General features: G+C 50.6%; 1 protein-coding gene across 1 annotated transcript; it reads right to left on the bottom strand.

Moving 5' to 3' along the window:
- Positions 1-522: 522 nt before the first annotated feature.
- LOC143854436 (uncharacterized) lies at positions 523-2,598 on the bottom strand. The gene is made up of 3 exons (XM_077364416.1): positions 2,036-2,598; positions 1,592-1,710; positions 523-1,422 (listed from the first exon to the last, which is right to left on the bottom strand). Exons 1-3 carry the CDS (start codon positions 2,192-2,194, stop codon positions 1,275-1,277), a joined length of 426 nt encoding a protein of 141 aa, XP_077220531.1. The 5' UTR covers positions 2,195-2,598; the 3' UTR covers positions 523-1,274.
- Between the last annotated feature and the right edge of the window lie 13,874 nt (positions 2,599-16,472).

The raw sequence follows: 16,472 nt of genomic DNA, 5'->3' as shown, positions 1-16,472 counted from the left end.
AGGCTAAAATAAAACTGTAGTAGATATCAATCCAAGTACCGGTATTGCCACTGCAGTAGATACCTCTAGAAACTAACGTCAGTACTGATAGAAATGGGTGAATAATGATGGCTTGTGATAAAAGGGTCCCTATTCCATTCGGTAGTAAATGCTTTGTTTGCTCAGATAAAGACTAAAGAGCCCCCATAGAAACCAATATAAGTTTAAATAGAGCAGAAAATAGTAAAAAGAAGCGCAAGGGACAACTGGGCTCGAAGTAGGGCTGCAACTCGGGTCGGGCGGGTCGGGTTTTGAAGAACCCAACCCAACCCGAGAAATATCTCGGGTCGGGTCGGGTCGGGTTTTTTTCCGGAAAACCCACGAGACCCAAACCCGGCCCTACCCATGATAAATCTCGGGTCGGGTCGGGTCGGGTCGGGTTTTTTCACGTTGACGCAATTTTTTAAGGAAAACTCTTGTTTGGCAAGGCAACTTCCTTTCTAGAATGGGCAAGCAATCATTTTCACCAAAAGAACTTAAAAATTAAACATGAAATATTTCTTTTACGGGCTCACATTGAGGAAAAATCAACAATGAGTTATGGAAAGTTGGGCAAAGATAAGAGATTAATAATGAGTCTATTCTTCAATGACACAAAGAAGATGACCATAAAAAACAAAAAATGAACGAAATTGCAGGCTATGCAATGAAATTAAACATACTAGATGTCTTGACTCACTCGCTGTCATAGTATCATGGCTGATTTTTAGAAACCCAATTCCGATTTTAAATGCTTTCGGATGTGGAGTGACACTCCTCGGCTGTACTATCTACGGATACGTGAGACACAATCTCTCTCAGAAACTGCCAGGAACCCCTCGAAAACGGATGGAGATGCTCCTGCTTGTAAATGTTAAATTAGATGATTAAGGTTTAAAGGCACAATAATATGGTTTTAATTGTTGTAAAGAGTGAGCTAATGTAATGGAACTGCTCTTCTAATATAGGGAAAGCATTTGAGCTGAGGATTGCTTTCTATTTCCTTCCATTTGATTAGTTGAAAGGTTCTTTGCCATGACATTTTGATTGGTAGATATTTATCAGAATTTTCACATAGCATGCCAACATCATAATTTAATACTGAATAAGAAACTATGTTAGGAATTGGATTTGAGAGATGACATAGTAACCAAGATATCAACTCTTGATTCAATTTTTCTGAGCAAAGATCTAAACTTTTTGTACAAAGGTTGCATGCTGAAATGTGGGTCTTTTGTCAAATGTTATACCGTCTACTAAGCAAGGAGCCAGAAGTTCTTCTGCCATCTAGTGCTGATGAGGTATCCACCAATGCCCCTGCTCTGTTTTCTAACACCCAATGTCAGACATTCTGCATTATTGATGCATTGCTCCACGAAATCCTCATTGCTGCTCTTGAAGAAACTGCAAAACAACAAGAAAATCTCAACAACATTTGATCTAAAATGCTTCAATAAGATCTCAGATAAGTAACCCAAAAACTACAATCTTTCCCTTCTATTTATGGGTGGATGGACAGAGAAGCCACAGATCAAGATCTAATTATAATGAAAAGTGAAACAAATGCTTTTACCAATTGATTAGAGAAGGCTTCTTCTGACCCAAGACCAAAACAGAAGCTTCAAGTTTCTTGACTTGGCTGATGACAGTGGTTAATGTGGGTCCTTGGATAACCAGAGCTTCAACTTCCACCTGATGGATTAAAAAACCCACACAGGAAGTAAACAAAGTTATCAAAATGGGAATAGAATAATAGTAAAGGGTCAATGAACTTATCAATTTTTTGATGTGATAAGAAGGAAAACCATTCAAGACAAGAGATCTAGGAGAAATTGATTAGAAATGTGGTTCTTACTAGTCCTTAAACCAGAACACAAAATGAGAATACAAAAACCCATCTGAAAATGTGGGCATTTTTTTTTGAACAAAAAGAGAATCTAGTAAGAAAGTAGAAGATGGCCCAAAAAAAAGAAAAAAATCCAGTATCCCCTTGTGTTTTCCATTCTGTTTACATTACCTCTGGTTTGAAGGCCTTGCAAAGAGATCCAAGAGAGTTGGCAAGGTGAGGTGAAGAGTCAGAGGAGAGGGGGTTTCTTTGAGATTTGTGAGGTGGAATGATGTGAAGAAGAGTAAGGAGATCTCCCTTGTTAATCACATGTGAGAGTGCCCACATCATGGCATCCTTAGCACTTGTAGATCGATCTATCAAAGATAGAAATGAAATCAAAGACAGTAGATCAATGGTGAAGAAATCAAAATCATTGAGAGAAAAGAGATAAGAAACAAGGCTCGATCGTGTGAGGCTCCATCCTTGATTCTCTACTTCTCTTGAAACAATGAAACCCTAGTACCAAAGTGGGAAAAGATAAAACGAAGATGGAAAGAGGCCCTGGTTTGGAAAGAGTCCTGTTTTTGGCTTTTACATATTATAAAGCTTAAGTATCTCGGGTCGGGTCGGGTCGGGCCCCTTCAAACCCGGCTCGACCCGAGATTCATGCGGGCTTTGTGTTTCTAAACCCGGCTCGACCCAAGACCCAAGAAACATCAACCCGACCCAGGCTATTTTCGGGTCGGGTCGATGCGGGTCGGGTAAAACCCGGCTCAAGTTGCAGCCCTAGCTCGAAGGAAGACTCTTAACTAAACAACAACAATAGCTCTCCCTGCAATAATTCGTGTAAAGACCGTGCCAGAAAAGACAGAAAAAGCAAAATATAATGATAAAAAAGATGCCTCCATGCAAAGATCAGAGCTATAAAGACGAAAAGGAGGTTGGGTACATCACATGGAGGGTTGTGGGCCTGTATTTGGGTCAGTTCAGGTATCTAATATAAAGTGAAATCTCGAGTGGGGTGACCAGGGGTGCATTTAATGATAGTCTGAGTGCATTACTACCCTTAGAACAAAAAATGTAAACCCGGGTCCTAGCTTTTGGAAACCCAAAACCTAACCTTTTTCACCCTTTCCGGTTATCGAGAGCAGTGTTTGAAAACACGGATTTGACGCGGAATGCGGCCAAGAAAAATCCTTGTCGACTCGGAACGGACGTGGCCAAGAACGCGGTTGACATGGTTGACAAGGTGATAACTCGGGAGAGTCAAAGGAGTTTATTGACTCTGTAGGGCAAAACGCGGTATGCGGATGTGGAGCAAGCCGATGTAAAAAGGAGTCGACTCGGGCGAGTTCCTTGCCGAGTCAAGGAGGTTTTAAACACTGATTGAGAGGATGCCCCATTATTACCGCTTCCTTTACTCGCATTATTGCTGTATGGGATCAGCTGCCTCTTGCACTGTCGCAGTTATGCCCACAAAAAACAGACTGAGAACGATTACACACTGACTTTTAGGATCAATGGTAAAAGACAATATTTGGGTCCTACAAAAGGGGGGAACTGTGGACATTTAGGGCACATTTGGTTTGGCTACCATGATTGTTTTTTCCATGATAAATTGGTGTCTCCAAGTGGAGATGAGGATGAAGTGACCGGGAAACAATCAATTGGATTTTGAGTTGAGTTTTTTGTTTCCCGATTTTTATACCCTTTTCACCACTTAGAGATGTTAGTTTCCTGTATTTTGTTTCCTGATGTTTAGCCATTTCACCTGCCCAACCCTTCTCTCACCACTTGGAGGCTCACGTTAGCCAAATGTGCCCTTATGTGAAACCAAGACCACTGATCTTGTAGAACATGAAGAGGTGACCTGTTGGGTAGGACCTTGCCTGGTATGAGACGGGTTCAAGGGCCCAAATCTAAGGCGTTCCATCAACACTGTTGTTGGAAATTGTAAATCAAAGTCAATGTGAATGATTTTGTGGAAAGTCTTTGTAGTCTTCTAGAGTAGTTATTATGTGTGGAAAATGTAAGTCTTTTGTGTTCTTTACAGTCCTTAATATCTAGGCTAGAGTATCGAAGAGTCAATGGGAGTTTCCTATGATGTTGCTTAGGATTCCTAAAGAGCTCATGGGGACCACACGAATGTGTTTAATGTATTTGCTATTTTAGGTGTGTCTTGGGTATATAAGTATGAAGTGATTTTTGTAGAGATTATAAGCTTAGAGACAAGCTTCACGGGTGGGAGAAGAAGTGTAGAGATTCTAAGGAGAAAGGCAAAATAATACCAAATAATACCAAGTCTATTGTAAGCTGTTTTTTATATATAAAAGTCCTTTTATTTATGTTTGTATTTTGGTGGAGCTCTACACGGGCCCTTTGGCCCTGTATCTCGCAAGCTCCCTTACATTGCTCTTATGATACAAACACTGCTTAATCGATCCATCTAATTAAGACCAACAAGTGGTATCAGAGCTTAGGTTGTGTTGTGTTGAAAATCCAGTCCAAAATTTATGTCTTATTTCGTGTTTTACAAAAATGTTATTTTAATCAAAAAGTGGCATATCATATATCAATGAAAAGATTTTTGAGTCTTGTTTCCAAAAAAATGATCATCAATCAGAGTTTTCTACAAAAATTTATTGTCGAAAGAGTGGAGGTCTGTCAAAGTGGACTGTTTTTCTGAAATCAGAATTTTCAAGTCAAAAATTTCCTTCATGTGTTTGTTTTGGATCATTATTCTAGTTTAACGTTTTTTGGATGATTATGGTCCATACTTTAAAATTTTTTACGGAGAGGATTTGTTTAGAAAGTCTTACTAAAATAGAGAATAATACTCTTCTTAATATCTACTTGTGGGTTTTTATTTGTTGAGTAGTGCAAATATTTTAGTAGTGTGAGAAAGAGAACGATACTATTCTCTTATTTCTCAAGACTTGTTAAACGGACAAGTTTCCTCTTTTGTGTCCCCGGAAAAACAACAATTTATTTTTATCCCGTTGTCGTGTTGCCAGAAGGCAATGATTATGATCTATGTTTATGCAGAATCACCATCTAGAAACCCTCATATTGAGCCTACCCATATATTGGAGGGACTTAGATTGTGCCGAGGGTGGGCCCTACAATTATATGTGGACGGCCATTATTTCTGTTAATGAAAAACACTTCTAAAGGAGGGATCCCATGCTGAAAATAAAGATGTGGACTGATAGGGTCCGGACTCAGCGCTGAGGGAATCCGGACTCAGCAATCCGGACTCAGCACTGAGGGGTCCGAACTCAGCATCCAATTAGCTTCTGGCACGTGGCCCTCGCAAGGACCGTTGGAAGGCCAACACCTGTCTCCACTAGGTGTGACACCTGGACCAATCAGGGACCTCCACCTGCCCTCCTTAGGTATGAAACCTGGTCCATACAGAGGCCACCACCTGGCTCAGAACCACCACCTGTCCTAGACAGGTGGCCCAGAATCACTATAAATAGCCTTCACTTGTGCTAAGGTGAGGGTCCTGGAAATCTGAGAACCAAAACTCTAAGCTTTTTGCTCTGACATTGCTCTACACTCCTGCTCATACTGACTTGAGTGTCGAAGCGCCCGTCCGGAGTATCACTCCGGGTTGGTCCTCTGACCCTTTTCTTTCTTGTCTGTACTCTGTGCAGCGCAGGACTCAACCAGCCATTCAGCCGTGGCTCGTTAGCCCGGACCACCCAGCCCTACCATAACCTGTTACCGATTTTAGGCCTAACAGATTTGGCGCCATCCGTGGGACCACGCAACAAAAAGCTGTTCGAAATCTCACCCAGATAAAAATGGTAGGACAGACCGGCAAGCGAGCACCTCCGACTTCTCGGGCTACCCGGGCTACGGCCCCCCGTGAAGGACGAAGTGAGCGTCTGGCCTCACAGGTGGAGGTCGGGGCGGCCGTGGAGCGGACTTCGCCCCACTCGGACCGTTCAGACCCCACCCCGACCCCGAGGGAGATGAGGGCCCTTTTTCAGGAAATGACCGCTGTAGTTGCGCAGTTCAGGAATGCGGCTCCCGCACTCCAGCAACACCCCGTCGAGGTTTCTCGACCTGTTCAGAGGGGAGAAAGCTCCCGCAGAGAACGCGCGTCTCCACCCCGCGACCAAACTCGTCACTCCACTCGAAGAGACCACCGGTCGCGGGACAGGAGCGTGCGCCCTGAGCCTCGTCGACAGCATCACCGGTCACGATCTCCCTCCGTGCAGAAACGGGGCAGCAAGAGAGACCCTATGCACGGAGAGGGATCGCGGCACCGGCGAAGGAGTCCCCTCAGCCAGTCCGGATCCGCAAGGAGCCCATCAGCCGTAAGGAGTAGACCTGCCCGTCTGGCCGAACAGAGGGATGATCCGATGTTACTAAGAATCCAGAAGATCGATAACAGAATCGAGGAGCTGGCTAGAGATCATGGCCGCCCTGCTTCAAGGATCTTTAGTAGCAATCCCCCTTTCACAGACAGGGTACTCGGTGCGGCAGTCCCCTTGGGCTTCAAGATGCCGCAGATCCCGCAGTATGATGGGACCACCGATCCCGTGGATCATCTGCAGACCTTCAGGACCACGATGCTTCTCCACGGGGCGTCGGACGGGTTCCTTTGCAGGGCACTCCCCACCACATTAACCGGAGCCGCGAGAGATTGGTACTCACGGCTGAAGCCCAAGTCCGTTGACAATTTCGACGACTTCGGGGACGACCTGGCCCGGCATTTCATGAGCAGCAGAAGGCCTCGAAAGACGACGGCTTCACTGATGGCCCTGAGGCAGGAAGACGGTGAGGCCTTAAAAGCGTTCGTTGGCCGGTTCAACAGGGAGGCCCTTCAGGTACCCAACCTGGATCCCTCCGCGGCAACGAATGCTCTTCTGGCCGGAGCCCGGTCCACCGACTTCCGAAGAGCAGTCGCCCGGCGAAATCCGCAGTCCTTGGCAGATCTGATGACCGGGGCGGAAGAGTACATCTCCGTCGAGGAGACTCTCGCTGCCCTGGATTCCGTCAGCAAGAGAAGACCAGAGGAGAAGAACCCCGCCAAGCAGCGTAGGGATGACAGACCCCAGAGGAAGGAGAGTAGTCCGTCCCGGAAGGAAAGGAGCTCCCCCCGGCCTCGAAAGGAGAGGAGCCCCCCGACGAGGGAGCGCTACACGCCCCTCACCGCATCTAGGGCTCAAATTTTGGCAGCCATCCGGAAAGAAGACTTCATCCGGTGGCCGAAGAAGCAGACGCCGGAGGCAGGCACCCAAGACATGTCCAGGTATTGCCGGTTCCATAAGAGCCACGGCCACGACACCAACGCCTGCATTCATCTCAAGGAGGAGATCGAGCAGCTGATAAGCAGAGGGTACCTCGGGAGGTACTTAAAAAATAACGACAACAGAAGGGAGCGCCAGGACAACCCGAGACCCAGAGACAGAAGTCCTCGAGACGCCCAACCCCTGGGCGACCGTATCCAGGCTCCTGCCCCGGCCGTTCTCCCTCCTCAGGTACCTCAACCTCAACTCCAACCTCATGGTGTTATTGGTACCATTTCAGGAGGGCCGACCGCGGGAGGGACCTCTTCATCGGCCCGCAGGACCTATGCCCGGCAGGTCAACGCCGTCCACGCCTGCAGCAAGAGGGCCGAGCCAGAAAATGAGATATCCTTTTCGGAGGCAGATCTTGACGGTCTGATCCTCCCGCACGATGATGCCCTGGTCGTCACAATGCTAGTGGCGAACTGGGAAATGAAGAAGATCCTGGTCGACAACGGGAGCTCTGCCGACATCCTCTACTATCACGCCTTCGAACAGATGATGATCGGAGCTGACCGTCTGAAGCCGGCCAACTCAGATCTGTTCGGGTTCTCAGGAGAAGTTGTCAAGGTCGAAGGGCAGATTGAGCTTCCAGTTCTTATCGGGGAGCCGCCCCGCCAGTCCTTCGCAATGGTGACCTTCCTGGTGGTTAAGGCCAAGTCGGCCTATAACGCCATTCTAGGACGCCCCGGCCAGAACCTCCTCCGAGCGATTCCCTCCGCTTATCATCAGAAGATGAAGTTCATTACGCCAGGAGGCGTAGGTGAAGTCAGAGGGGATCAGCCCCAATCAAGACAATGCTATGCGGCAGCGCTGAGAGGGAAGAATGCGTCTGAGTCCCTCCCAATCGAGCTGTACGATCTGAGAGACGAAGCGCAGGTCACAGTCAACGAGCCCGTAGAGGACCTCATCTCTATTCAATTGAACATCGATGATGAACAGAGGGTTGTCCAGATCGGCTCTGCCCTGCCAGAGGCCGCGCAGCAGGATCTCGCTCAGTTCCTCAGGGCCAATGCAGATGTCTTTGCCTGGACTCCTTCAGACATGCCCGGCATTGACCCGTCGATTAGCACCCACGAGCTCGGTGTCGATCAGACCTGCAAGCCCGTGAAGCAGAAGCGTAGACACTTTGCACCAGAGAGGCAGAAAGCCATCAGAGAAGAGGTGGAGAGGCTTTTGAAGGCCGATTTCATTCGTGAGATCCAGTATCCGGATTGGCTCGCGAATGTGGTAATGGTAAAAAAGTCCAACGGAAAGTGGAGGACCTGTATAGACTTCACAGACCTGAACAAGGCCTGCCCAAAGGACAGCTACCCACTCCCAAAAATAGACCAGCTCATTGACGCCACAGCGGGTCACGAGCTGCTCAGTTTCATGGATGCTTTCTCAGGATACAATCAAATCAGAATGTACGAGTCTGACATCCCGAAGACATCATTCGTTACCGACCAAGGGACTTATTGCTATCGGGTGATGCCTTTCGGACTGAAGAATGCAGGAGCCACTTACCAGCGTCTCGTCAACAAGCTGTTCAGAAATCAGATCGGTCGGAACATGGAGGTCTACGTTGACGATATGCTAGTGAAGAGCAGAAGTGCTTCCAACCACATCTCCGACCTCGAAGAAGCCTTCCAAGTCTTGAGGGAACACAACATGAAGCTTAATCCGACCAAATGTACGTTTGGCGTCGGAGCAGGCAAATTCCTGGGCTTCATGGTGAGCCAGAGAGGAATAGAGGCGAATCCGGAGAAGATCAAGGCGGTAATGGAGCTGACTCCTCCCAGCACTATCAGAGAAGTGCAGCGGCTGACCGGGCTGGTGGCAGCTCTGGGGCGGTTTATTTCAAAATCCGCCGAGAGATGCCTCCCGTTCTTCAATGCGATCAAAGGTATAAAAACCGCGCCCTGGACTCCGGAATGTCAAGCAGCGTTCGAGGAGCTGAAGCAGTACTTGTCCTCCCCTCCCTTGTTGTCCACGCCGGAGCCAGGAGAAGAGCTGATTCTGTACCTCTCAGCGGGACCCTTGGCAGTTGCAGCAGTACTGATCAAAGAGGAGTCTAACCAGCAAAAGCCGATCTATTATGTTAGCAAGGTCCTCCACGATGCAGAGACCAGATATCAGCGAGTAGAGAAGCTCGTGTGCGCCCTCATTATGGCGGCCCGGAAGCTAAGGCCGTACTTCCAGGCGCACACAATCAAGGTCTTGACAGGGCAGCCTCTCAGACAGATCCTCCACCGGCCAGACACTTCGGGCCGACTTGTCAAGTGGGCCGTGGAGCTCAGTGAGTTTGATATCAAGTATCTACCCAGGCCGGCGATCAAAGCTCAGATTCTCGCTGACTTCATAGCCGAGTGCACAGTTCCGGACCCAGACCCCGGGCTGGTAGCAGTCCCATCTCCAGAAGCAGAGCTCACCGTACCAGAGCCTCGAGTCGTTTCCAGAGCATCACCGCCTCCCGGGACTGAGTCCGTCATCGCGCACCCAGTTTTTGATGAAGAGCCGCTCTGGGAAGTTTATGTGGACGGGTCATCGAACAAGACAGGGTGTGGTGCAGGACTAGTTCTCACCGGACCAGAGGACTTCGTCCTGAACTACGCCCTGAGGTTTGGTTTCCGTGCGTCCAACAATGAAGCAGAATATGAAGCGCTCATAGCCGGGATGAATCTTGCTGCGCAGACCCGTGCTCAGAGGCTAAAGGCGTACTGCGATTCACAGCTGGTCGTATGTCAGATCCAGGGAGTATATGAAGCCCGTGAAGAGCGAATGATCAAGTACCTGGGGAGGGTTCGCAGTCTGGCCGTTCATTTCAAGAGCTTTGAGGTCGTCAGAATCCCCCGAGCTGAGAATGTAAAGGCAGATGTGCTGTCAAAACTTGCAGCCTCAGGTTACACCGCCCTCAGAGAAATTCGCATGGAGTTTCTGAAGAGGTCCAGTATCGACGCCCAGTCCGTCGTGGTGATGCAGATTGACGATGAGCCGTGCTGGATGGATGAGATAATCAGATATCTGCGCAACGGAGAGCTCCCTGGAGAGAGAAAGGAGGCCCGTAAGGTCACGCAGAGGGCAGCGAGGTTTTCACTGGATGGCGAGACTCTGTACAAGAGGTCGTATACCCTCCCGTATCTGAAGTGTCTTCGCCCCAGTGATGCCTTGTTAGCCATGCAGGAAACCCATGAAGGAATCTGCGGAGAGCACCTCGGGGGCAAGGCCCTCGCCGTTAAAATCCTCCTGAGAGGTCTGTACTGGCCTACATTAAGGAAGGACGCGCTGAGCCTTGTAAAAAAGTGTGAGAAGTGCCAGAAGTTCTCTCCGACCGTCCACCAGCCACCCGTTCCGATGGCCCCGATCATCAGTCCCCTTCCCTTCGCGGTATGGGGAATGGATATCCTAGGCCCCTTCCCGCCGGCCTCCGGAGGCCGCGAGTTCGTCGTTGTCGCTATTGATTATTTCACCAAGTGGGTAGAGGCAGAGCCTCTGGCCAAGATCACTGAGCAGAATGTGCAGAACTTCTTCTGGAAATCAGTGGTGTGCAGGTTCGGAATCCCCCGGGTCCTCATAACGGACAATGGCAAGCAGTTCGACTCGAGGAACTTCCGAAAGTTTTGTTCTGAACTGCACATAGAGCAGAGATTTACATCTGTGGCACATCCTCAGACGAATGGGCAAACAGAGGTGACGAACAGGACCCTCTTGCAGGGGATAAAAAAGAGACTGGATGGCAAGGCCGGGCGTTGGGCAGACGAGCTGTATCACGTGCTCTGGGCGTATCGGACTACTCCGCGTACGGCCACAGGCGAGTCGCCTTTTAATCTCTCCTTCGGAACAGAAGCAGTGATCCCGGTTGACATCGGCGTCCCCTCCCCAAGGATCGTCCATTTCAGTGAGCAGCTCAATGGGGACGGACTCCGTGCCAACCTTGACTTGCTTGAAGAAGTCCGTGAGGAATCTCAGATCAGGTCGGCGGCCTATAAGCAGAAAGTATCCAGATATCATGACGTCAAGATCCGACCAAGAGAATTCCGTGCAGGCCACCTAGTCCTGAGAAAAGCCTCCGTTTCCCAGCCAAGAAGCGTGAGCAAGCTCTCTCCGACCTGGGAAGGACCGTACCGAGTCAAGGAAGTCATCCGCCCAGGAAGCTATCGGTTAGAGTCCCTCGACGAACAGATGTTACCACATGCCTGGAATTCTAGAAATCTTCGGATCTACTATCAGTAATTTTGTTTGCCTTCATAGGCTTGTAAAGAACTGCTGTAATCATCCAAATTCTGGAATGAATAAAGTAAGTTTCCCAAATAATTGTCCCTCTTTGAGTAACTCATTTAGACATCAGTATATAGCAGCAGTGGTGCACTCCGGCTCATCCTAGTGGCTTGGAGATCAGTTCCAGCCAGGACGCCCGCAGTGGAAACCACCTTCAAATATTTCCTAAGTGTTTGAGTACCAAGCTTCCAGCTCGGTTCTCGCAGACTTAGGACGAGCAGCAGTGGTGCACTCCAGCTCATCCTAGTGGCTTGGAGATCAGTTCCAGCCAGGACGCCCGCAGTGGAAACCACCTTCAAATATTTCCTAAGTGTTTGAGTACCAAGCTTCCAGCTCGGTTCTCGCAGACTTAGGACGAGCAGCAGTGGTGCACTCCGGCTCATCCTAGTGGCTTGGAGATCAGTTCCAGCCAGGACGCCCGCAGTGGAAACCACCTTCAAATATTTCCTAAGTGTTTGAGTACCAAGCTTCCAGCTCGGTTCTCGCAGACTTAGGACGAGCAGCAGTGGTGCACTCCGGCTCATCCTAGTGGCTTGGAGATCAGTTCCAGCCAGGACGCCCGCAGTGGAAACCACCTTCAAATATTTCCTAAGTGTTTGAGTACCAAGCTTCCAGCTCGGTTCTCACAGACTTAGGACGAGCAGCAGTGGTGCACTCCGGCTCATCCTAGTGGCTTGGAGATCAGTTCCAGCCAGGACGCCCGCAGTGGAAACCACCTTCAAATATTTCCTAAGTGTTTGAGTACCAAGCTTCCAGCTCGGTTCTCGCAGACTTAGGACGAGCAGCAGTGGTGCACTCCGGCTCATCCTAGTGGCTTGGAGATCAGCTCCAGCCAGGACGCCCGCAGTGGAAACCACCTTCAAATATTTCCTAAGTGTTTGAGTACCAAGCTTCCAGCTCGGTTCTCGCAGACTTAGGACGAGCAGCAGTGGTGCACTCCGGCTCATCCTAGTGGCTTGGAGATCAGTTCCAGCCAGGACGCCCGCAGTGGAAACCACCTTCAAATATTCCCAGCTCGGTTCCCGATGCAGCACAGAAATAATACGTACAAAAAATAAGAATGCTGTACAGACAGTTGAACAAAAATGTATTTGTATTCAGTATTCGTATTCGTATTACAAAATTGCTCTCTTCGCCGAGCTGGCTTACAAAGAATAGGCGTTATCAACTGTGCAAACAAAAAACGTATCATCAAAAAAGAAAGAAGGCTGCTGCTCAGGCCTCCTCGTCGGCCACCACCTCGGTGACGACCTCTGCCGGAGTGAGGGCTGCAAGCTCGCCACCCTCCGCCGAGGAGACGGCGGCCACAGTCACCTCCGCATCTACCTCAATAGGCCGGGAGGAGTCCGGTTCGTCTTCCTCCTCATCTTCCTCATCCTCTGGAGGTGCATACGGGACGGTTAGCCCGTCCAAGGAGATGTCGGGGTGAATCTTCTTCACCTGCTCGGAGCAGAGAAGGAAACCCGCCCTGTAGGCCTGGAGGCCTAAGTCGAAGTGCTGGGCCTCCTTCCTCTCCTCAGTTTCCTTCACGGCCTTCTCCACGGCCGCCTTCTCCTTCCTTCCGGCCCTCTCAGCCGCACTTAGGAGATCCTGCACGGCCTGGTTTTTGACCCTCTGCAGTTCGTCCTGTAAGCTGTTGAGCTCGGCCTCTTTGATCTGGACGGCTTCATTGAGCTCGCCGTTCTCCTTCTGGAGCTGGGCCTTTTCGGACTCGATCCTTGTGATCGTCTCCGAGAAGAGATATCGCTTCTTGGCCATATCCCTTGAGTAGACCTGGAGTTGATAGAGGGCGGAGCTGATTGCAGCTTCACAGGTCTCCGGCACCTCTTTTTCGACTGCTAACCGGTCGCGGGCGAGGACACCCTTGTACATCAACTCTGTGGCCACCCGAGTATCCCCCAGGCCGGTGTCCGTTTTCTGCACGGCCCAGTTCGGGCGGAAGACGTTGTCGCCTCCAACCGATGCAGTAGCCGGCATACCCAGTACTGCCCCGCCGTGCTTTGACCCCGTCGCCGCTCCGGACTTGGAGCTCTGACCCGTGGTGTCTGCCCGGCTCGATAGGGCAAGCTTATGCGTCGCCCGGCTGCTTTTAAGAGGCTTAGCCAGCGTGACCATCGGCGGAGTCGACTCCGGCACCTTCCTCTTCTTGCCCTTTGTTTGGGGCTGCTCCTGCGCTGGGGACGCGCCCGAGGACTGCTTGATTCTGTCCAAAAGCGACATCTGCTTCACCATTTCTGCAAAAGAGAACGGAGCGCAGTCAGAAATATGAAAGTTGAAAAACACTTCAGAAAAATAAATGTTATCCTATAATATCTACGTACGTGCCGGCGTCGCACGACTGACCCCGAGTGCGACCAGCTCGGCCTCTTCTTCGAACTCTGAGCAGTGTACTGGACCTCGCTTGAGCTCTTCTTTGATCAGAGCGAAGGTCATATGGTCATAGTCCTCGAGAGCTGGTTTTTTACTGAGGCGGCGAGTGTCCGGCGTTCTCCATTGTAATGAGAACGGCCACTGCGAGCCCGGCGCGGTGTCCCTTACATAGAAAAACCTGTTCTTCCATGTGTGAATGGAAGAAGGTATCCCAGTGATCATTTTCATTTCAGGCCTCTGGCTAATGTAGATCCAGCCGCCGTCCTTATGCCTCTTCAGGTGCGCACACATCCTGAAGACGGGCACGGTGGGGTTCCTACGGAGCCGGACTTCAAGAAGGTACAAGAAGCCGATCAGTGTTCTCCAAGAGTTCGGGACGACCTGTGTAACTGCCAGCCCGTAGTAATTCAGTGCATCCGCAAAGAAGGGGTGGAAGGGGAGCCTAAGCCCGGCCCGGAAGGCCTCCTCATACACGCAGAGGTCTGCGCTATCGTTGCTGGCCCGATCCCCTTCGACAGCCGCCCTCAGAATGTACCGGCTAGGAATACAGTATTTGTCCCTGACGATCTGAAGCCTGTTCGGCCACAGATGGTTCACCTCGTATAGGGCCCCGATGTTATACTGCGGGTTGGCTTCCATCTGTGCCTCCGCTAGCACCTCGACCGGCATACGCGACGATTGAGGAACTGCCGCTTCGACGTCCTCATCATCGTCGCTGGTTTCTACCCGGTCCGGTCCGTCCCCACAGGCCAGAATTGTGTCTAAGTCCACGCTCATTTCCTCACCGCTCTCCTCGTCTATTATGATCACTAGTTCTTCGCCCTCAACACCGGCCTCCACTATAGGTGAGGCCGGAACCGCCCTCTCCGACGCCTCGGACCCCGATGCGGTACTGGTCGAACCGGACTCCTTTGAACTGGAGTCCGTCTCCGAACTAGTGCTGGACATAAAAAAGGAAGAAAAGAAAAGCTAAAAGCTAAAAAAGATTACCGAACTGAAGTGTTGGACGAGGACCTCCGGGCTCACTGATCCGAAGCGGGCAGAAAACTTGAGTAGCCGAACAGAAGAGGAGGAGAGTAAAAGATGAAAAGTAAGAAATGAAGAGTAAACTTCTGTATTTATAGAGAAGCTGGGAAGAGCGGGAAAAATCCCGCCCATTTCCGCCAGCCGGAGTGCGCCACGTCGCCTTCCGCATTAAATGCGCCGCTCGCATTAAATGCGCCGCCTGCATTAAATACAAGGCACAGGTCCCAAAGCGCCAGAGGACAAAAGACCTGTCCGGACAGGATATGGCGCATTTAGACGACAAAAGACCTGTCCGGCTGTCCGGACAGGATAAATTCAAAAGACAAAGACCTGTCCGGCTGTCCGGACAGGATATGGCGCATTCGCTAGGCGACAAAAGCGCTAGGCGACAAAAGACCTGTCCGGACAGGATATGGCGCATTCGCTAGGCGACAAAAGCGCTAGCCGACAAAAGACCTGTCCGGCTGTCCGGACAGGATATGGCGCGTTCGCTAGGCGACAAAAGCGCTAGCCGACAAAAGACCTGTCCGGACAGGATATGGCGCATTCGCTAGGCGACAAAAGCGCTAGACGACAAAAGACCTGTCCGGCTGTCCGGACAGGATATGGCGCGTTCGCTAGACGACAAAAGCGCTAGCCGACAAAAGACCTGTCCGGCTGTCCGGACAGGATATGGCGCGTTCGCTAGACGACAAAAGCGCTAGAGGACAAAAGACCTGTCCGGCTGTCCGGACAGGATATGGCGCATTCAAAAGACAAAGGACCTGTCCAGCAGTCCGGACAGGATAATTTAGAGGATAAAGACCTGTCCGGCTGTCCGGACAGGATAATTCAAGCCGACAAAAGACCTGTCCGGCTGTCCGGACAGGATATGGCGCGTTCGCTAGACGACAAAAGCGCTAGACGACAAAAGACCTGTCCGGCTGTCCGGACAGGATATGGCGCGTTCGCTAGACGACAAAAGCGCTAGACGACAAAAGACCTGTCCGGCTGTCCGGACAGGATATGGCGCGTTCGCTAGACGACAAAAGCGCTAGGCGACAAAAAGTTTTACCAGCAAAGACCTGCCCGGCTGGCCGTTCACAGCCCTAGCCGAGCAGGACCACATGACTTCGTGAACCAAGGACGTCCAGGACCCCTGGCCGCCCAGGCCCCTGGTCAAAAATTCAGCCGTGCTGGATAGTCGAATGCCTTCTGCCCGGCCGTACTCCTTCAGGCTAAACGCCAAGGCCAGGCCAGGGCGCCAGGAGTCTCCTGTCCAGCCACTATTTCTCCTAGCTGAGTCTGTGCCCGGCCTCAGCTGCCTGGAGGTCTTAAGGCCGGCCCGACGCTGTCTTTACCTTCTCTTTGCTTCTTCTAGCCACTTTCATGGCTTGAAGAACCAGGGGGCAACTGATAGGGTCCGGACTCAGCGCTGAGGGAATCCGGACTCAGCAATCCGGACTCAGCACTGAGGGGTCCGAACTCAGCATCCAATTAGCTTCTGGCACGTGGCCCTCGCAAGGACCGTTGGAAGGCCAACACCTGTCTCCACTAGGTGTGACACCTGGACCAATCAGGGACCTCCACCTGCCCTCCTTAGGTATGAAACCTGGTCCATACAGAGGCCACCACCTGGCTCAGAACCACCACCTGTCCTAGACAGGTGGCCCAGAATCACTATAAAT

The sequence above is a fragment of the Tasmannia lanceolata genome, unplaced genomic scaffold (genome assembly GCF_043159265.1).
Source record: "Tasmannia lanceolata isolate RefF3 unplaced genomic scaffold, GAP_Taslan_0.1 ptg000020l, whole genome shotgun sequence".
NCBI lineage: Eukaryota > Viridiplantae > Streptophyta > Magnoliopsida > Canellales > Winteraceae > Tasmannia > Tasmannia lanceolata.
Note: the sequence above shows the minus strand (reverse complement) of the source record. Positions and strands in the feature narration are given on the sequence as shown.

Coding starts and splice junctions, on each gene's coding strand:
- LOC143854436 (XM_077364416.1), bottom strand. CDS start 2,194: ATGATGTGGGCACTCTCACATGTGATTAACAAGGGAGATCTCCTTACT. Junction 1,711..2,035: donor GCAAGGCCTTCAAACCAGAG/GTAATGTAAACA, acceptor TTAATCCATCAG/GTGGAAGTTGAAGCTCTGGT. Junction 1,423..1,591: donor AAGCCTTCTCTAATCAATTG/GTAAAAGCATTT, acceptor GTTGTTTTGCAG/TTTCTTCAAGAGCAGCAATG.